Source organism: Rhamphochromis sp. 'chilingali' (genome assembly GCF_963969265.1).
Source record: "Rhamphochromis sp. 'chilingali' genome assembly, chromosome: 1".
Taxonomy (NCBI): domain Eukaryota; kingdom Metazoa; phylum Chordata; class Actinopteri; order Cichliformes; family Cichlidae; genus Rhamphochromis; species Rhamphochromis sp. 'chilingali'.
This window is the reverse complement of record NC_137929.1, coordinates 21,514,802-21,536,545: the sequence shown is the minus strand read 5'-3', so window position 1 is coordinate 21,536,545 and position 21,744 is coordinate 21,514,802. Positions and strand designations below refer to the sequence as shown.

At 40.5% G+C, this 21,744-nt stretch overlaps 1 protein-coding gene across 1 annotated transcript in view; it reads left to right on the top strand.

Moving 5' to 3' along the window:
- Positions 1-21,744, top strand: part of nrxn2b (neurexin 2b) — a 660,624-nt gene that overhangs the window by 99,824 nt on the left and 539,056 nt on the right. The window contains exon 3 of the mRNA XM_080898453.1: positions 18,921-18,950. Coding sequence (XP_080754579.1) covers positions 18,921-18,950 — 30 coding nt within the window. The remainder of the gene's footprint in view (positions 1-18,920; positions 18,951-21,744) is intronic.

The window sequence follows — 21,744 nt, the reverse complement described above, 5'->3', positions numbered from 1 at the left end:
TCCTGCTCCAATCTTCCATCATAGAGATTCGCTTTTAAACCCTTCCTCTTTCGAGCAAGAAGCTTCAGCACACCTTTTAATCTCAGGACCCATGCAACGGCCCTTTTAACCCGACGCCAGCTTGAGTAATGATGAATGAGCTGAGAGGTGGCGTCTGCAGCTTCTTCAACCACAAGAGCATATACTGATGCTTCTTTGACTTCTGGGTCATTACAGATTGGCTGGCATACACTGTCGGGCATTTCTGGCCACTCCATTTCTGGTTTCAAAATGAAATCTGGACCCATGATCCATGTCTTTGCCTTGAGAAAGGCACCAACACTGAGCCCTCTTGAAGCAAAGTCTGCAGGATTGGCCGAGGTGTTCACATATCTCCACTGAGAGACAGCTGATCTATCCTTGATGGCAGCAACTCGATTGGCAACAAACGTACGAAACCTTGCTGTTTCATTCTTGAGGTACTTAATCACCGACGTGCTGTCCGTCCAAAAGACAGACTCCTCCAACTCCAACTCCAGTTCGGCTCTTACCATCCTGTCCATCTTTGCTGCCACCACTGCAGCAGTAAGCTCGAGTCGTGGTATGGTAACTGGCTTCAATGGTGTAACCCTGGCTTTACCAATAATGAAAGCACTATGTGGCTGGTTCAGATTGTTTTTTGAAACCAGATATGTGGCTATGCCATACCCCCTTTCACTAGCATCGGAAAAGTGATGAAGTCGAGCCGAAGAGATCTTGCCAAGGTTGACTGGTCTCACACATCTGTCTACCTCAAACCTAGCTAAGTGGTGTAAACTGCCGACCCACTGTTGCCACTGCAGAGACAGAGCTTCTGGCATGAAATCATCCCATGCATGCTTTGTTCTGCTTAGCTCTTGCAGGATGTGCTTCACTGGCAAGATCAGAGGGGATAAAATCCCAAGTGGGTCATATATAGTGCTTACCATCGAAAGCAGTCCTCTCCTTGTGAGTGGTTTGCTCTCAACCAGAACTCTGAATTTCAGCGTGTCAGACTCCACGCACCACTGAACCCCTAAAGCTCTTTCAATAGGGAGGCAGTCCCTTTCAAGATCAAGCTCCTTGACTTCTTTAGCCCTGTCATCCTCAGGTATAGACGCAAGCACCGCTCTGCTGTTGGAAATCCACTTAGTGAGCTTGAAACCTCCTGCAGCGCACAAAGCCCTGAGGTCCCGAATCAGTGAGATTGCCTGCTCTTCAGTGCTGACAGACTTCAGGCAATCATCCACATAAAAGTTCCTTAGAACAGTGTTCGTTGCAACATGGTTGAACCTCGCCTGATTGTCCTCAGCACACCTTTGCAGCGCGTAGCATGCACAGCTTGGTGAAGAAGTTGCACCGAACAAGTGAACTACCATCCTGTATTCCTTGAGGCCTTTACCAAGATCTCCCTGTGGCCACCACAAGAATCTCAACAGATCAGCATCTTCATCGGGAACCCTGACTTGATGAAACATGCCTTCAATATCAGACATGAAGGCAACTGGTTCCTGCCTGAACCTCATCAAAACACCTATGAGGGAATTGGTTAAGTCTGGCCCCTGCAACAGCTGTGAGTTCAGTGACATGCCTTGATACGTGGATGCACAGTCAAATACCACTCTCAACTTGTGCTTGGTTGGGTGGTAGACCCCATGATGCGGGAGATACCATATTCTGCTACCACTTTTACAAGTTTCTGCCACAGGAACTTCTTCGGCATAGCCCCTTTCCAGTGTCTCTGTCATAAACTTTGTGTACTCTTGATGAAACTCACTGTCTCTTAACAGCCTCCGTTTCAGGCCTTCTGCTCTTTGTACCACCACAACACGGTTGTTTGGAAATGCAGCCCCCTTGTTCTTTAAGGGAAGGCCAATGGTGTAGTGACCATGAACCTGCTTCACTGACAGTGACACAGACTCCATAAATTGTCTGTCTCTGGCTGACATTTCCATTTTCTCAGATAACTCATGCTCAGGGAAGTCATACTTCATTTGCTGCTGCGAGAGCTCCTCTAGCTTTGTCACCGATATCCTGTTCACCATCACCGGTGGCCACTCAACAGCTCCTTGAGCAATACCCTCTTCTCTTAGCAGAGGTCCATTAATCGTCCAGCCTAGTGCAGTTTTTACAGCATATGGGCCGTTGCCCTCACTGTTGATAACCTTCCAGGACTCAAGCGCCTTTGGTACATTCGTGCCTATTAACATACCAATTTTTCCATCAATCTGCTTGAGCTGAACCTCCTTCAAATAAGGCCATCTGTCCACATCGCTTTGTTGTGGAATGTTCTCCTTTGTTACTGGAATCTCTGCCTGTGTGAAAACCTGGGGAATCTTCAAAAAGTTGTCCTCATCCAAACCACTGACCTCGAGACCCTTAACGACATGAGTACTGATTGTCGCTTCGTTTCCCATAGTGCGGAGCAGAATGTTGGACTTTTTTCCTGTGACCTGTAAATCCTTCATCAGCTCATCTGTACAAAAGGTTCCAGTGCTTCCTGGGTCTAAGAACGCGTATGATTCAACTGTTGTGTTGCTCCTTGAACATCTGACCTTCACAGGCACAATTGAGAGTGCACAGACTGCTTTGCCAGCCCCGGTACAACCGCATGTTTCACTGCCTGCTGCTGGAGAAAAACTTGCTGCTGGTTCTCTGATACTTTTACTGTCACTATCAGGAGAAGAGTACTGCTCCTTATGCAGAATGGTGGGATGTTTCTGAGAACAAGTCTCACACGTGTGTCTTTGCTGGCAGCCTTTGCTCAGATGCCCCTGTGACAGGCAACCAAAACACAAGCTCTTTGATTTGAGGAAATCAAGCCTTTCTCTGTGAGGCTTTTGCTTGAGGAGTCTGCAGGTACTGAGGTTATGCCCTCCCTTATGACAGAAAAGACACTGTCTTCCACCTGTAGGGCCTATATTTTCCCTTTCCCTCTTTGTCTGCTCTGCACTGTTTAATACAGGTGCTGTATTAGTAGCAAAGATGCTTTCCCTCTCCTTGAATTTCAGAGCATTCTCTCTGCACACCTTTGCTTTGCCCTTGTCTCTAGACAAAGTGGTGTCCTGAATGTTACCAAATAATGGGTGAGAAGCGATCTTTGCCTGCTTCTCTACAAAACTGACCAGATCAGCGAATCTAGCTCTCATTGCTGTACGTTCTTGAATGTCACAGGCGAAACCCCTCCACCTTTCCCTTAATTTAAAAGGAAGCTTGGAGATGACTGTTCTCATATTAGTAGGGCTATCCATCTCCTCAATGTACTCCATGCTGTCTACTGTGTTACAGCAACTAGTGAGGAACATAGCAAACTCCGTCAGTGCATCACCATCCTCTGGCTTGATTACAGGCCATTTTAGAGCTCTTTCAATGTAGGCTGAGGCAATAGTATATTCATCCCCGAAATGCTTGCGCAGAAGCCTCTTAGCTTCAGCGTAGCCCCTGTCAGGATACATGTGCGAACAGCTACGAACAAGAACCTTGGGTCTCCCTTGGGTGAACTGCTCCAGGAAGCGCAACCTATCTCTATTGCTGTCTGTCCTTTCCTCAATCCCATGCTCGAACGCTTTCATAAAAAACCCAAACTCCAGTGGATCCCCACTGAATACTGGAATATCCAAAGGAGGGAGAGTGGATGCTTTCTGTTGTTTTACTAGGAGCTCTGTAATCTCATTTTGTCGCTTCATGACATCCAACAAGTCTTTAACATCAGCCATCCTGCCTTGACTAGTAATAGACTGGCTATTATCCTTCTTATTCAATGGATGAGGAAGCCTGCTACTCCTTTCTGAGCCCTGCATTACCTCCGACTCACATTCTCGACCGACATCTCCATGTTCTGGCTGAACCAAACCAAAACTGGCCCCAATACTTTGGCCCGGAGCTCTTTGGCAGGTAGCCATTTTGTTGACCAAGTCAGCAGAAGTGTTATGGGCTGGCTCCTTCACAGTCAGCACCTCAAGCTTTGCGTTAGCTGCAGCAATAGCTGTTTGCAACTCCCATTCCTCCCTTTTTGCCTTAAGAACAGCTTCTTGTCTGTCAATCTCCATCTTTTGCTTTAATGCCTCAGCACGTGCTACCAGAGCAGCCCTCTCTGCCTCAATCTTTAGCCTGGCAGAATATGTGGTCGAAGACACAACAGAAGAGGTTCGACTGCTTCGATGTGCTTTACTGCGTCTGGACGAAATTGCTGAAGCACTGTCTGCAGGCTCAACTTCAGCATCAACCATTCTTGCTTCATCTGCTTGCATTTCCACTCGTTTTAACCATCTCTCTACTTTCTCCACAAAACTTCTCAAATAGCTAGCCTTTGGCTCATACCACTGTGTCTGATCATGAAGAAGTTCCGACTCAGTCAAGTGATTTTTAACTGCATCGTTGTTTTCACAAAACTTAATATATATTTTTGAGAAGTCAGTGGCTAATTTAACAGCCACTTCCTCAAAATTGCCGTCATCTTCCATAAGCTCCTCAATCTCTTTTATATTTCTAGTAAGGTAACCCAACTTGGTTTTCCTTGTCACTTTAAGATGCTGAAGCTTTTCCTCTTGTGCTTTAAAAGTTGGCTTGGAAACTCTTTTTTCCTGCTGCTCCATATTAATTGCGCTGGCATAAACCTTTCAATGCAATTAATCCTTTACACAGGCCATGTACCACTTAACCATACAGGAATTTTCACAAACCGTAAAGCAGGCACAGCCTCTTACTTTTCAGATGCGGGGTTTTCTTACTGCCGAAAGGATCCGGAAAACACGGGAAGACTTAAGCGCATCCTCTTTCACGTCCCGTTTTCCGTTTTCCCTTGCCGCGCCGCGGGCCGATTAACTCTGTGCGCCGGTGACGCGTGCGTAATCCTCTCACTTTCGGAGCAGTTTTCTGACTATTGTAGCGGCAGCCTTCGGTCCTTCTTTGCCGCTTCTGCAGAACGTAAAGTTTCTGACTCGTGCTCTTGTTCAGTCGCTTGGATGCCTTCCGGTAGCAAAAAAAAAACGAGGCGAAGGAGAAAAGGGGCAAAACATTTATTTTCCAAACAAATCAAAAGGTACAAAACAAATGCCTCTGGTGGGCGCTCCGTTTATATTTCCTTTATGTTACAACCAAAAAATAACATTAAAACGGCGACGGTCAGAAAACTGTTGCTCCACGTCCTGCTTGCTTACCTAACCTTTTTTACCCACACCCCTCCGCATGCGGGCCAAATACACACCCCTTTACGACATCTACCAACACTTTACAACAACAACAGACTAATAAAGCAGGATTAATTTATGGAGCACAGCATATTACATTATAACATAAAATGATCAAGATTATAATGGAAACTTAAAGATCATGACAAATACTTAAATATGGCATGATGTAACTGAGTGAAATTATTGGCCTGGACTTGGCTCCAACAGGCAACATGAAAGCAAGCAGCAGGGCTTTTTGCTCAGCTGCTGAAACTAAACAAGATACTGTTGTATCTCAATGAAAAGGCAACTTTGGATTTGTTGTTACCTTCATTTAGGCATTTTAAGATATAACACTGGAATTAGGGCTGTGCAATATGACCAAAATCTCATATCCCGATATAAGACATCTATCGTCCGATAACGATATAAATCACAAAAATGTAACATTTTCTGTAAATTCTGTGACTCTCGGGCAGCTCGTCTTGTGGGAAGTGTTTCCAGCTGCGCGTCATGTACCTGGAGTCGAGTGTTTTAACCGATGCATGAAACTATACATTTTTAAACATAAGTTGTAACGGCCGCCGTTTTCTTTGTGAGTATTTATTACACGGCGTGCTGCAGGGAAAAGCCTGTTCTAACGTTTGAGTCTAAGGTTTATTTTTTAGCACCTGGCGGCTCTCTTTTACTTCTCATCCATAAATAATCTGCTCTTTCACGTGATTCAGTTTATTTTGAAAAGTCTCAACAGGCTCTTGAGCTTTATTGTGAAAGGTTTATGTGGAACATAAACAAGCGGACACGCGGTGGTGTTACCGTCGTTGTTGCTAACCACAACGCATAAAAACAGGCGCTTGTCTGTCCGTAGTGTGGTTATATTAAATATAAGAGAAAGAGAGAACTTTAAGAAATTAATATAGCCACTACAGTGACCATCAAAAAGGTGAAAAAAATATTGCCGTAAACAGTTTATTTTGCAACACCACGAAACAAACGATAGCGTAAAATGAAACGATAGACGTTTTTATATCGTCATCCGATATATATCGTTACATCGAACAGCCCTAACTGGAATCACAATGTGGGAAAAAAAATAAAAAAAATTCTTTTTCTTGCACATGTTTTATGGTATTTTTCAGATTTCTTCTTTCTAATATTTGATATTTCCTGTGTATTGAGCTAACAAAAAGTTTTTGTTCAAGGTGTTTTTAAGGATGTGTTGAAATCTTCAATTTTAGGACAGTTGCCAGTGTAAAGGCACATTTTTAAAAAATAATTTACCAACAATCTACTGTAAACTGTTATAAGGCATAGAGACTCTGAGATTTAGACTAATTATTAGAATAAACTATTTAACACTCTTTGAATAATTCAACTTGCTAAAAAGACTGTTTAAGTACCTTTTCATTTACCATTGTGAGACAAAGAAACACATCACTATCCTGTAGTGAGTAGGGAGGATAGACCATTTGGGACTTTCCAATCTCAGTTAAATCAAGCTGCTTATCGTTTCCCACAAAGAGGATTCCAGCCTTACAAAATAGGCGCATGAATAATGAATACATTTGTTACAAAAATTTCCATGAATTTTGCGGTAATTACGCTCGCGCAAACTTCCAGGAGCACTACAGATTTGGTGGTCTAATAGTGTTTACCCGACCCAGTGAGTGAAGTTAGTGTGTTGTCTCAGTTGGAAGACATTAATTTTCCATTATGGGTTGTTGTTGTAGTTACCTGCTGAGACCCACCCCCTGACACAAGACAGGAAGTCGCTCTGACAAAAACTCACGGGCAGCTACATATTCAGGCAAAACTCATTATAACAGTTTTTTTTCCATTTCCCTAACACAAATCTACACAACACAGTGAGGGGCTGTTAGTGAAGAGAAACAGGATTGAGCTTCTAAACAGAGCCTGAAGGGAGAACATTGTCAAAATGAAACATTAAACATCAACAAATGCTCAAGGCAAGGTGTTATTTTGCGCTAACGTCCCTGTAGATCACTTTGCTTCTGACTTGAGCTTCTATAGCTCAGAGGTCCAGGAGATTTTCGTCTTGTTTTTACTGTGTGTCACTAATGTTGGATTGCTTTGCAGTAGAAATGGGACTGATATTAACAATCTCTATGAGAAACAACTTCATATACTTTTTTTTATAGATTATACTTATACTATCTATTACTGACTGATAATAATTGTATATTCTTTTATATCGTTGTCTGATGATGAAGGTGTCTTTTACTTTTAGAGGATTCTAATTGTTGTGCTATTAGCTTTTGGTAATCTTCATGTGTGTGTTAGGGTTGGGTTTTGGGCTTTTAAGAAAGGTGCTGTGGTTCCATGGCTATAATCTTCCACTTAAGGACTGGCTTCCTGCCTTCCTTTCAATACTTCTTGGCTGCTTGTTTCCCTGTCACATCTGATGTTGTAATTATAGCTTCCAAAATCCTGTGAGGAAAAGAAATGTTCAGGACAGCATGCATTTTGTGGTCCACTCTCCACTTTCAGCTTCTCTAATGTGCAGAGTCCATAAGTGGCAATCAGAGGACACTTATTCATTCTATGAATAAGTCATTCTATGATGCTGGCTGTTTAAAAAGAGGATGGATGGACTGGAGAAATGGTGTAAGGAACATCTGCAGAGTGAAAGAGGAAGGGTATATAGAAGTTTTGAGATATCCATGGGGGGGCTGGTGTTGAGTTTTGACCTCAGGAGACCTTATCTAGGACATAAGGATAGTATGTTTGCTGTAAGGCGTTATATTGGTGATGGTACAGCTACTTCTTTCAAATAAAGGCAGTGGGATTTCATATAAGAGCTGCTGAAATACTGAAGCGCCTCTGACCTTGCACTGTATAATTAGGCATAAGTGAAGAAATCACCAACATCCCTTCTGTATGCTAGTTTTGATGGCTATAACATGAAATTAGTTATAAAGTTCTCCAGCTTGACATACGGAGCTCCAATTTATTTATGAACTGTTTAATTAAGGCAGATCAGTGACTGTAAGATCGTTACCCCTCACCGATCTCCAAGATGCTCTGATATATTCTATGACATAGTTGTGTTTTAATGAACAAGAAGTGGGAGTCAAAATGATTTACCGTGTCACGGAGCTGATTAGGAGATCTTGGGGAGCATGATATCTTGAGATGAAATATTTTCCATTGTGATCCTTCATTATCTTCCCACACCCAGAGTAAACTGTTATTAAGACAATAAACAACGCTCAATGTATTTGTAATATGTGTAGGCCTATGCTGAATAAAAATACACGTATTGCACTGATAGGTTTTTAGTTATGAAAAGTTGACACCTATAAATGTTGGTTATTTGGCAGTGCGTGTTCACAACCCAAAGCAATAGCACTGCAATCAAATCATATTGTTTTACTTTACCTGTCATGGTGGTCTTGTGTATATTGTGTATCTGCAACTTTGGCATTTGCAGTCTTCATTACTTATCGTGCCACTGCCTTATTGTAACTTTTATAGTAAATCAAGTTATTCAACAGACTTCCAAATGACTTTGTGCATCGCTGCTGATAGCAGATGCTGCTGTGGAAAGTGGAAAGTGACCATAAAGATTTGATGCTTCACTCGCTTAGTTAACTTCTTTGCCTGGGGTCAACAGTTTCCTGTGGTATTTCTACAATCAGATGTCTGCAGAGACACACAGAAGAAATCTGTAAAATGCTGTAAAGAGTTTTTGTTGATAAAATTAAAATATATGAAATTTATGAGATGTCTACACATCAAAGCACTTTAACTGCATGAAAAGTTCAATTTAATGCCATGTCTACTGTATCATATAATCATTAAGTGAGTCACAGCCACAGCCAGATAGTAGTGCAGTAAAGATAACAACAACAGACCACCTTTATTTGTCACATACACAATAGCGTACAACATATAGTGAACTACTTGTGTCCAAGCTGCAGACATAACCGCACCAGGGCTTGGTTTTAACATGGGGGGGTTCACTAGAATCCATACCGAACACCGGGTGGCAATCAAACTCATTGAGTTTTTCCTTTCCACTCACCTTTCTCACTCACTATGAGACTAATAGACCTCTCTGCATTGAATCATATCTGTTATTAATCTCTGTCTCTCTTCCACAGCATGTCTTTATCCTGTCTTCCTTCTCTCACCCCAACCGGTCGCAGCAGATGGCCTGTTGGCCTCCCTGAGCCTGGTTCTGCCAGAGGTTTCTTCCTGTTAAAAGGGAGTTTTTCCTTCCCACTGTCGCCAAAGTGCTTGCTCATAGGAGGTCATATAATTGTTGGGTTTTTCTCTGTACCTATGAAGCGCCTTGAGGCGACTTTTGTTGTGATTTGGCGCTATATGAATAAAATTGAATTGAATTGAAACTCGTGACTCCTGCACCAAAGGTGTGTAGTCTTACCACTACACTATCTAGCTGCTCGAAGAGCAGGAGCAGCCAAGAGCTCCCACGGTCTCTTCTTCTCTTTCCAGTCAGTATTTGGTCATATAAACAGGTAGTTTCATCTTTAATAGATGAACAAAAAAAAGGTTTGGCCACCCCCGGAGTCAATGTCAAAAGTGGTACTGAGGTGTGAAGTCTACAGTATGTAATAAATTACCTCGACAAATCCCAAAGCCAAGTTAGAGCCTTATTTCCCCCTCTGTTTTTCACTTGTTTTGTATGTTTTGTTTTGAATGCTAGTAATTGTATCATGAGGGCTTACCAAAGGAAATGATTTGATTATGTTTGCTTGACTGCTTTGACAGCTTATCAAACTCAGGAATGTAAAATACTCCATGCTCATGATTTCTACCCAGCCTTCTCAACAGTTCTTAAATTTATACAGTTGCTCTGATTAGACAAAAACACCATCCTATGCTACTTACAAATACAATCTTGAAAACATCTGTTTAGAATCGTTGGGTGATGTTGCTGGTCCAGAAAAGACCTTTGACCTTTGAAGGTACACTAGCTTAATTTACGTACTAACAGAAGTTGAACCTATTGACCAGATTTTAATGAATCAAAGCTTTTCAGGTGTTCATGCAGCTATTTGATTAAGGGTCATTGCAAACTAGGGCTGCCACAAATTATTATTTTGATAGTCGACTAGTCACCGATTATTTTTGCGATTAGTCGACTAATCAGATCATGCATCCTTTGGACGTAAAATGTACAGCTTATTGCACCAGCATGCGTCTGCACTTATATAACTATCATTAGCTTACAGCTTTAAGTGTTAAAGATATGTGCTAACTAAAAATAAAGACAAGATGATAGTTTATTAAACTTTTAATAAAATTTGCAGATTGTCTCAGTGGAGTTTAATAAACTCAGCCGTCTGCTCCTTGCCATCTAAAATACAGTATAACAGAATCTCACAGAGGTGGGACCAAGTCATTGTTTTGCAAGTCTCAAGTAAGTCTCAAGTCTTTATCCTCAAGTCTCAAGTCAAGTCTCAAGTAATGTCAGGCAAGTCAGAGTCGAGTCTCAAGTCACTGGTGTAAAAGTCCGAGTCAAGTCACAAGTCTGAAACTTTGAATTTCAAGTCCTTTCGAGTCTTTAAAAAAAACAAACGAAAAAATAATGTTGCAGTTATGCTAAATGTAAATATTAGACCATGTAATTTTAAAATCTGTGTTTTTCTCAACACATACAAAATAGTGAACTTAGAAAATATACACAAATTGTGAAATTGCACCTCTTTAAAATGCAGCTCAATTAAACTTAGCTCCAAGAATAATTTTCACCGACAGTTCTGAGATACGCTGCATGTTATTCTTGGATGCGGTTGTAGGACCAGCTTTAAAATCGCATGACAAAAATATCATACACATTAAAAAAAACTGTATCACCAACGTAGCCTGGAAAACATTTGCTAGTTAGATGAAGTCAGCTATCTCATCTTAGCATATTTATATGCATATTTATAATTATACGGTTCTTGGAGTGAGTGCATACACTCATGAAGTTTAGTAACTTCCGGTCACTGCAACAAGCCCAGGTACAGTTTACCGACGGATTGGTGCAGGACCTTGAAATGCACCGTGTAGAACGAAAGACCATCGTACGTATCATAAGTTTACCAGTCTCACAAATCGTCTTCATAAATACACATTCGTTAACCGTTTATTAATATAACCTTTGAGCTCAACGGTAATTAATTAGTAGTGGAAATAATTTCTGGTAGCATCACAGAAATGTAGCAGTGACAATAATATTGTATGTTGTAATCGTACTGGGCAATTAGTGATACAAAAAACCTGTTTTATCCTGTGAATAAAAGTATGTGTTTTTGTCAGTGTACCATAATAACAGAAGCGAAACGCAATATTGTGTCAGGATAATTTACTATTTATGCACAATAAATAAAGGAGCATAGCGCGACAATTTCTGTTCAGCGCCAGACTTGCTTGTAACCTATATCACCAATTATGTTAAGAAAAATGACGCATTAACTACAACAGCAGACTGACCTTTGTGTAAATGCTTGGAGCAGACTAACCTGTGAGCTGGAGTGTTCTAGGACGTTATATTTGATCTTTGAATGGCTGCAATCCAGTCGCCTCTTTGTTACTTCGGAAACATGGCTCGAACAATTTCTCTTCCACGACGTAATCCGATAACAACCGATCTCTTTACCCGTCGGCTTCCCGTGGCTGTCATGCGACCGGCTATTGCAGTTAATAATACAACAGCTTCTTGACATTTTTGTGTTTCTTTTTATCGCTGTGTGACTGATTTTAATTGAAAGCCTGCGTGCGCTAGTACCGCTTGCCACGAGTTCCCAGAATCCTTTGCGGTTCTACCCGTGAATGACGTCACATTTTCAATCTCCATATAATATGCATGTTAAATTTTATATTTGGGGTAAAATATCAAGTCTTTTCAAGTAAACCGGTTCAAGTCCAATTCAAGTCCCAAGTCATTGGTGTAAAAGTCCAAGTCAAGTCACAAGTCTTAGAACATTTTTTCAAGTCAAGTCTAAAGTCATAAAATTAATGACTCGAGTCTGACTCGAGTCCAAGTCATGTGACTCGAGTCCACACCTCTGGAATCTCACACTTCCGTTTAATTAGTTTTCTGTTTGACGTTTATTCAGCCTGTGCAAAAAATAACTTTAATCTCAGCCAAACCGATTTACTCAGGAACAAATAAAACACTAAAAAAAGCCAAACAATAATAGTTTTAAGTTATTTAACTGACTTATATATCATGTTTAACCTGAGTAGTGAAAGTCCGCGTGGGGTTTGAAAACGATTTGCCGGGAGTCCGCAGTTCTCGCCGGCTCAAGTGACCATTGAACCCCCCGGCTAGCTATCGAGCTGGTGGGTAACAGATGTCTCCGAAAACATCGGAGCACTTTTGCAAATATGTGATGTCTTGATAAACCAAGCAGATATTTGAAGTTTACACAGTTTATTTTGTGACCCAGAAAGAGTAAGATTAAAACTAAGTAGCTGCCGCCATTGTTGGAAACTGGTATTGGCTGGGCTGTGCTATGAATCCTGGGATAGGTTGGGCCATGCTGGGGATATGAAGGACGACCGCATTTGGAGGCGTCTTCGAATTTGGAAAGCCTTCGTCACGTCGCTGTAACGTAATCGACCTACAAATGCAGCCTCCGAAGGATGCGGCCTGAATTTGGACACAGCTACGATACTGGAGTTACTTCTTCTTCTTCGGGGTTTAACGACAGCTGGCATCCTTGTACATGCATTGCTGCCATCTTCTGCTTCAGTCCGCTATTACACTCCTAAATCCTACTACTTATTCCTGCGTCTTTCAGGATCTTACAAGGCTTTAAACGACGCTTCGACTATTACATTTGTCGTCAACGATTTTGATAGTCAACGTAATCGTGACTAGTCGACTAATCGTGGCAGCTCTATTGCAAACATTAGGGAAATACACAAGGATCCCTCTCAGCATGCCTTGCCATCTCTTTTTCCACATCGAGCCAAATTTGTCTGATGTGGTCTCAAAGCAACCTAATGTTAAAGAACATACCTTTAACATATGTTTCTTCCTATTTGAAATAGGGCATTGAAAGAAATCAAAGCAGGACTGTAGAGGTGTTCTTCGCCCCTTAGCTCTTACTATCTCCATCTTTCTCTCATAGAATAGATATCCATGATTAATTATTAAAACACTTTAAATCAGCCACAGTTTAATATTACTTTAGCTGCTCTAAGATACTGCATTATACATCTGACTACTGGGAAGAATATTGTTCACGTTCAATCAGAACCATTTTCCAACATCTTTCAGCAGATGTTTTTACAAATTGCCCTAGTTTGTTTCTGAGTACTCCAGAGCCATGCCTGCACTTTTCAGAGATATAAAGTAATAATCATACTGTGAAACTTTATCTTAGCCCAGGTCTAGTAAAAGCCATTGATTTGTGGACGTGTCAAATGTTTTGGATAGTGTGCACTTTTATATCGTGTGCCAAGGGTGCACTAAGCAATAAGATGCATATAAAATAATTTATTGTTTTCATTTTATATTTCAATACGTTTATACACTTTGGCTGTTTGGTTTTCGGTAATGCTTACTGAAGTCACTAATGTTATCACAGGCAGTGTCCTTGAAAATATAAAGAATACTTAACTGCTGTTTACTACTACCTTGGGATCAGCAGGTAAAGAAAAGGGGTTGTGTCAGTACGGCGTGTGCTTCCAGGAAGCACATAAACTGTGGTGGCCGTACGTGAGTGACAGTCCTCAGTGGAGGATGCTGTTTAGCATGCAATTCAAACACTACAGAGGTGGCTGGAAAGTGAACACTTCTATCTAATGAGAGTATGGATCTCCATCTAATGAACAAGGAATGGCGTGAGGGAAGGAAATTGGTAGAAAAAAACAATGAGGATGACACAAATTTTTCTATCTACCCTCCAAATGTGGCTAATGTGTTAATGCTGGTGCCCTGAGATGATTGATGACTGATGACGGTTCGAATGTTTTCAGTTGCTCAAGAAAGGTCTGGACTGCAGGCAGGCTATGAAGTCATGTTGTTTTAATAGCTGCAGTGTGTGAATTTAGAATTGTCTTGCTGAAATATGCGTGTCCTTTCCCGGTGCTCCACTGCACTGCTGCTTTGCACATGTGCAAGCTGCCAATTCCATAGGCACTGATGCACCGCCATACCATCAGGATTCAGAACTGAGTGCTGATAACAAGCTGGGTGACCTCTCTCTTCCTGAGCATCCATATTTTCCAAAACGAATTTCAAATTTAATCCTTTTTAGATAACTGAACAGTTTTCCACCTTGCCTCAGTCCATTTTAAATTACCTTTGGCCCAAAGACAATACTACCATTTCTTCATTATTTTCATATATTTCCTCTTTTTCATATTTTTACATTCAGGAAAATTATTCTGAAATCGTCAAGATTTTGTAGATGCTGTTTTTTAATCTCTTTTTAAACTTAGTCATGTTACTGTCTAGTTGCTAGTTCACCTTAATAGTGGCACAATGTTCTCCAGCTTACTTTTCCAGCAACTTTTTGCCCAGTCCAAACTTTTTTGAGACATGTTGCTGCTGTCAAATTCAAAATCACCTAATATATTGCCTGAAACTGTGAACTCTCTCAATTTAAACACTTGATATTTTTTCACATTTTTTTGTTATGACTAAACCACAAGTTTGTGAGATTTGGAAAACATTGCTTTCTGTTTTTATTGTTTACATTACCGAGTGTCACACAGCTGATTAGGAGATTACATTCTGTTTACATTTTATTTGGGGTTATTTGTTCACATGGTTCAATTGCATTAAAGTTCCATTAAAGTCTTTATTTGTTTTTAACATGATCTTTGTCCAAATTGTGTGGTGTAGTGTATTGTAGTATAGAGTAGTGTAGTGTTGGTCAGACTCTGCATCATCCAGTCACCTTCAACTGCTGCAGCTTATTTTCTGGCCTTCACTCTCCCACAGTGCCAGATCTTACACTCTGCAACTACTGTCAGTTAGTCTTGTTGCAGCCCTTAGCAGCCCTGAGATTCTGCTAACCCTGTATAACCCTGCTTTTCCTCCTTCCAGTTCCACCTCCAGCCGCATCCTTGCCCCTCTGCCACTGGCTAGCATAGCTCTTTTAGCCTACCTTCCGCCATAACCAATAAATTGTCTTGCTGCAGCAAATCAGTCTTGGTCTCTGTTCTACATTTGGGCTGTTTTAGTTTGGTCCTGATAAGAGCAAAAAAATCACGAGGTAGAAGAGAGCAGGAGGTGACAGCAGCTGGCTCATGCAGGGCTCCGCATGGAGAAGGGGAATGAGAAGAGGTCAAAAAAACAACAAACGGGAACAAGAGCATTTGGGATAAGATGCAAACGTGACTCCTTCTAATGACAGAATTATTACCCTGCTCCATCTGCCATTCAATCAAAACCACCCAATCTCAGCCATTCTCCAAACTGCGCCCGTTCCGTTAGGCATTCCCATCTGTACTCACCAAAACTAAGGATGTAATCAAATGCTCAAGGATAAAAACTCGTAGTTTGGACTGAGATGTTGTCACGTTCATAGTGTGTGTGGAGCAATGCTGCTTTTGGCTGTGGTAAATTTGTTTTGTGCTTCAATATTAATGTGAGATGGAGCGTTTTTCTTGTGTCTGTTGTTTCTGGTTATCTTAAAGTGATCAGTAATTTATTTTTTCTGCCATGCTGCTGCCTCTCTTTCAACAACTTGCTAGTGAAAGTCATTAAAACCCCAGTCGGGATCTGGCATGTTGGGAGTCTGACATTGAAGACTTGTGCTGATTTAACATGATGTGTGTATGTGGCTTTTGTGTCCTTCAATTTGGAAGAAATCTTTTACGTTTTTCTGTTTTACTTTTTAATACAATACTTTGGAATCACTGTGTCCTTTTGATTATCTTTTGGCTACATTTTGTTATCTGCACACCTGTCTCTTAATCTTTCATTCGCACAGGCTGTGAGGATGCCAGTGACACCTTGTTTTCATTTTTTTTGTCTTTTTCTGTCTGTTTTACCTCTTCTTTGCCTTCTTTTGTGTTCCTTTTCCATAAAATTGTACCACTGCTTTTTGCTCGGCTAAGCTGGATGAGGTCGGGGTGGGAGGTGGGGGGATGTATTTGAATGATTTGGTATGCAGCGACAGCACCATTCTGTTTCATTGCAGGAGCCTTCGCCTTATCTCCTTAATGGATTATGAGCAAGGGAACAAAAACAGAAGGAGACAGAGTGAGAATGATTGAACTCCCTGCAAAAGGCCGGCAGGAAACGGACTGAAGCCAGATAAATAAAACACTCTGCCTGTATATTTCTTCTTCCCCTGAATCACAGATGTTATTAAGAAAGAGGACAATAGAAACAGCTTGTAGTGAAGAGTCATTTGAGCTTCTGTAGGCTTTGCCTTCTGATTTGTCTGCCTGCTGGTTGGTAGTGTAGATGTGTTTGTGCATAGACTAACAGCTTGCCACTTTTGACTATAAACACTTTTATTTTTGTCCAGTTTGTCTTCAAGAAAAAGCAGAAACCAAACGTTTAGAAAACTTTAGCTGTCAAACACTTCAATTAGTCACTCTTTGTGCTTAAAATTGTTACACAGACAACATTTGCTGTACGTGCAAGCTGTCTCGGCTGAGATTAGTTCTGCTTTAAAGGTTGTTGCTCTTATTTGGTACGGCTAGAGTTCTAAATCTGTGTTTTAGCACATTATTTATTTGGGAGGTTAGGTGAAAAATTGTACTGAGACTGAATGATTTCTATTTAAATGTATTCTGAATATGATCTGCAATAAGAGACACTTTTAGGAAATCATTCAAGAGAATGTGCAGAATACCAGCATGTCATAGAATCCATAGATTAGATCACTGCGGCTAACTGGGACTTGAACTTTTGTTTGTTTGCCAGATGCTTATATTAAACACAGAAGTAATGTTTAACAGTTAAAGGCTGTTGCTCTGTGTTCCCTCGATCATCAATGGTTATTTATATTAATCTGTTTGCTGATAACACCAAAAGTCTTGTGCTTGAAGTGGTATTGATCAAGAAAAGACAGGTTGAGATGAAATGATTCGACCTTCTGGGTCTTCTAGTTCAACAGACATAGTGCTGTTTGTATTCCGTGCAGCCTGGGGTTAAATCCAATTTGCTGTAGCTGTTTAGTGTATGTGGGAATAAACTCTGCTTGAGGCCATAGCGCTTCAGTCTTTTCAGTTTTATTTATCTGACTGACATGGTTTACTTCCAAGAATTCTATTGAAAAACCTGCTGCTCTATGTGTGCAGCTGATGACCACTGTCAGCTGATAGGAAGCTTACAACAGCTCTTTTCCTGTTTTTCCTTTTTTGTCACGCTTTTTCCCTTATAACCACCAGTACGATAGCTTTCCCCAAACAGGAACAATATAGTAGCTAAAAAGAGTGGGGATGTTAAAATGTTTCAGTTGGTCACCATCTGCCCACCACTGTACAATTACTAATAATATAATGCATATACGTTATACTGTGTCCATATACATTTATATTTCTCCTCTATAGTCTTTATATCGCCTGCGAGGTTCGAGTCAATAACTACAAAATGCAAGCAACTGCTTCCTGAATGACACTCTTGTGCTGTTCATAAACACCAACTCCATCCACAGAGTCTTTGACTCTAGCTGGCAGCGATATTTCTTGGTCTTCTATGCAGCCTCGGTAAGGTTAGTGTACACATGAACTGCCTGCTGGAGGTTCTGGTTAGAGAAGTAGAAGAAGAACTACTGACATTAGCTGTAGTCCAAGATTATGGAGTTGGAGTACATCCTGCTGTGGAAGTAGAGTCTACGTATGGAAAAGTTTGAAGTTCACTAAATATGTTCATCCAGTTGTGAAAACCATGAATTGTAAAACTGCTTTTCCGTGTTTGTAACTTCATTTAGTTTAGGCAACAACCTTTGACAGGTGGACACTGTTCAGGTTGTTGCTTATTTTAAAGACAGCTGGAAGCACGTTGTTGTCTTTATGTGGGGGAGTACTCTTTCTGGGATTGCATTCTCAACAGTTTTCTGTGTGTGTGTTCATGGCGTTGAATAATAATAGAGTATCTTGAACTGATCTCTGTGACTATGGCTTTTTGAAAGTTGCATAATGTAAGATTTATATTAGCTACTAGCACCAACAGGAGCTCATTGTCTCTGTTGAATCTATTGAAATGGGTGTTTGGCTAGACGTTTGCTTGGTAGCCTACAGCCAGCTTAATAACTGCTTGGAATGGTGTTCTGATAATATCTACCCACATTAGGGTGCAGAGAACGTTTGATCCTGTAGCATGTTTCCAGATTTATCTTTGACCTCCTCTGTGTGAACCTTGCAAAGCTCTTTGTGTGTGTGTGTGAGTGTGTGTCTGGTTTGAGTACAGTTGGATATGAGATACCAGGTTCAAGCCTTTTCTGCCAAACAGTTCTCTGTGTGTTCCATAAGTACTCCAAAGGGAAAAAAAGCATTTGTGAGAGCAATAGCCTTCGGGAGTTGCGCCAAATAAAAATGCTTTTTTTTCTAACCCCCCCACCCCCCCACACACCTCACTCAAGAAGTGTTTGCTCGTTTTCCGTTACTATTCGCTCTTTCTCTCTATCTTTCTCTCTCTTTCTCGTTTTTTACCTTTGATTTGAACTCTGACATCCAAGTCTGCCCCAGGATGTCTGTCACAAACTGCAGTCCAACGTTGTGACAATGCTTTTTTTCTTCCCGTGCCTTTTATGACCTTCTTTTCTTCCTCTTTCTGTTCTTTTTTTCTGTTTTTTCCCTTTCAAGGTCTGGCGCACCTGACGTTAAACGACCAAGGTATGGGTTCATTCCTTTTTTATTTTGGTTCTGTTTTTAGAGGAACTGACTCAGCCCTCTTTGCCCCAAAACTACTGCTTTCTCTCACAGTTTCCTCCTCTGCTTTTTACCTTCCCTCTGTGCCATATCCCACCATTTCCCCCCAAATCCTCCTCTTTGGCTTTTAATCTTTTGCATCATTCTCCCCTGTTGCTGCCCCTTCTTTGTCACATTTTAATTTTTCTTTTTTGACTTTTGGTTATGCCTCCTGCTTCTCCTTCCTCTCCCTGCTGCCATATCTTTGTGCTTTTTTGTGACCGCCACCAATACGTGTCCCACCCTTTGTCCTGTCCTATGGCTCACGTCCTGGACCTTCACCTCTGACCACCTTTGACCCCGACGACCTGACCCCGGGGCTGAAGGTAACACTTTTCTGCTATCCCTTTTCTTTGGGTTTAAACAAGAATAATTTAACAAAACAAAAGGAAGAAAAAAATCCTGCTGATTCTATTGGAAATGTGTTTGTTGGTCAAAATTACAACAGCAAAATGTGTCCACACTCTCATTCACTAACACTTCAAGGTGAAAGTGTTGTCGAATGTGCAGAGTTTCTCTTCACCACTCTGCTGACATTCCCATTGTTTGGCACTCAGATGTTTTAAAGGGCAAACAGTTCAAGTTCTGATGATTCTTGAATTGTCATTGTTATTCTGTTTTGAGACAATGTGTTTTGACACTGCTATGAACATTGGATGTTATTGATGTTATTGACTGCAATGTATACACTGAGCTGCATATGTCACACACCAGCTGTTTAACCTCTGCACACCACACTTTTCTCCCTCAGTGTCTGCAAATTTTCCAGAAAGGTGTTTAATTCATGATCAAAGGTTAAATCTGAATATTTGATTGCAATTTGTGCAGCCAACATCCCTTTTAAACGACACTTAGCGGATGTTCATTAGTTCCTCAATTGTATTCATCTGACCTCCAATCTTCATTAAAAAAAAGTGTTAAGCAAAGCCATTAAAGCAAAAAATGAACAAGTGCAATGCATGTTCTGACCGTTTCTGGGGGTGGAGACGTTGCTTTCTTCTATCGTTTAAGTCCATGTTTCAAGCAGGCTTGAACTCCTTCCCTTTCTTTTTACTGTTTAATCTTACTGTCCTGTATTGATATAGAACAAATGAGAGACATGATCAAGGTTATTAAAAATGTCAAATAGGCTTTAGATTTCATCTTACCTAATATAACGTTGTTTGATGATTTGAACCAAAGTCATAGCATTCATCATTTCTGGATTTTTGCTTCACAAAGCTGAGATTAGGCCTTATATAATAATGATGAGAAATATTGCATAACTGTACCAGCTGTATTAAAGATTGATGCTGAAAATCAAAACACACTTTAAACAGACATTTAGTTTGCATTAGATGTGCGCAGATTGATTCACTATGGAGGGCAAAAGACATGCTTTTTTTGATCACTGCTCATCATCAATCAGAAGAAGTGAATCTGCTTGTTATTCAGCCCATGTGTTTCCTTTTTCATGTGCCGATTCTGACAAAACGTAAAAAAACAAAACAAAGAACTTCATTCCGTTGCTCTGCCATCTCTACATGCTGCTTCTATTTCTGCAGACCTTGCATCTCCAAAGTGTCAACAAATGTTTTGAATGGAATTATTCCTCATCTTAACTTAACTGCATAGTAAATATGTGGTGGTGTTTCACATTACAATGTTAAATGAACCGTGTTAACCCCACAAGACCACCCAGTAATACATTGTGCCTTATTTAGTAACAGGGACATACTTTTGAAGAGATATACTGGGTCAAAGTTTATGGATCGGGAACTACAGAGCAATGGAGATGCAAGGATATTGTTGGTGACAACATGCATACTTTGTGCTGACATGGCCCTGTTTGTTAACTAAAAGGGATGCACCAATGAACCAGTGTTCTGATTAGATGCACATACCTTTTCTTAAGGTATCTTCCAGTACTCAGAGCCAAGTGTGAAGTTTGAGGCAACAGTGCTAACCAGTGCACCATTGTTCCATAGAATTTGAAGGATTATAATGATTACTCAGACACATGTGGTAGATCCTATAACAAACAAACATCGGGGCTAAAAAATGCACAAAAACCCATTTCTACTTAATTCTGTGTTAATAACTATAACTGATTATTAATCAAATTGATTGTAATATTATCTACAATTGATAATGAAGAACCATAAAAAGTGTAGTATGTGTAGTATCTCATGTTATGTTACTGTTATTTCACCCTTAAAATACATGAATGATGGTCTAACTCACACAAGATTTATTGATAACCAAATACTCCACTGTGTCTCCTTAAATAGATTAAGATCATCCTGTGAAAGACAACAAGAACTGTGGAAAACAATCAAACAAAAAAAATCATACTTTAGGATCTTACTTTGTGGAAGTCGAGTCTTAGTTATGTCAAGAAACAACTGCTCTGAAAATAAATTGATGTTTACATTAATATTTGTATTCTACTTTCAGTAATTCTTTAATTAACAAATTAATAACAACAACAAACTTTGGTTGAGTGCTATCAGTAAATGCATTCAACATAACAGGCAATAATAAAACAATCTGAGTAATGTAGAAATCCCCTTAATCACACGTGAAATGCAGATTTAGCCCAGCAAATTTAGACTTAAATGTAATTCCTACAGAATAAACTTAAAAAGACTGACTTGCTTCTAGTTTACAAGAATAATGCAACCACAGAATGCTAAACACATCTTAAGCTAGAAAGACCTGCTGTGTATTTGGTCTGAAA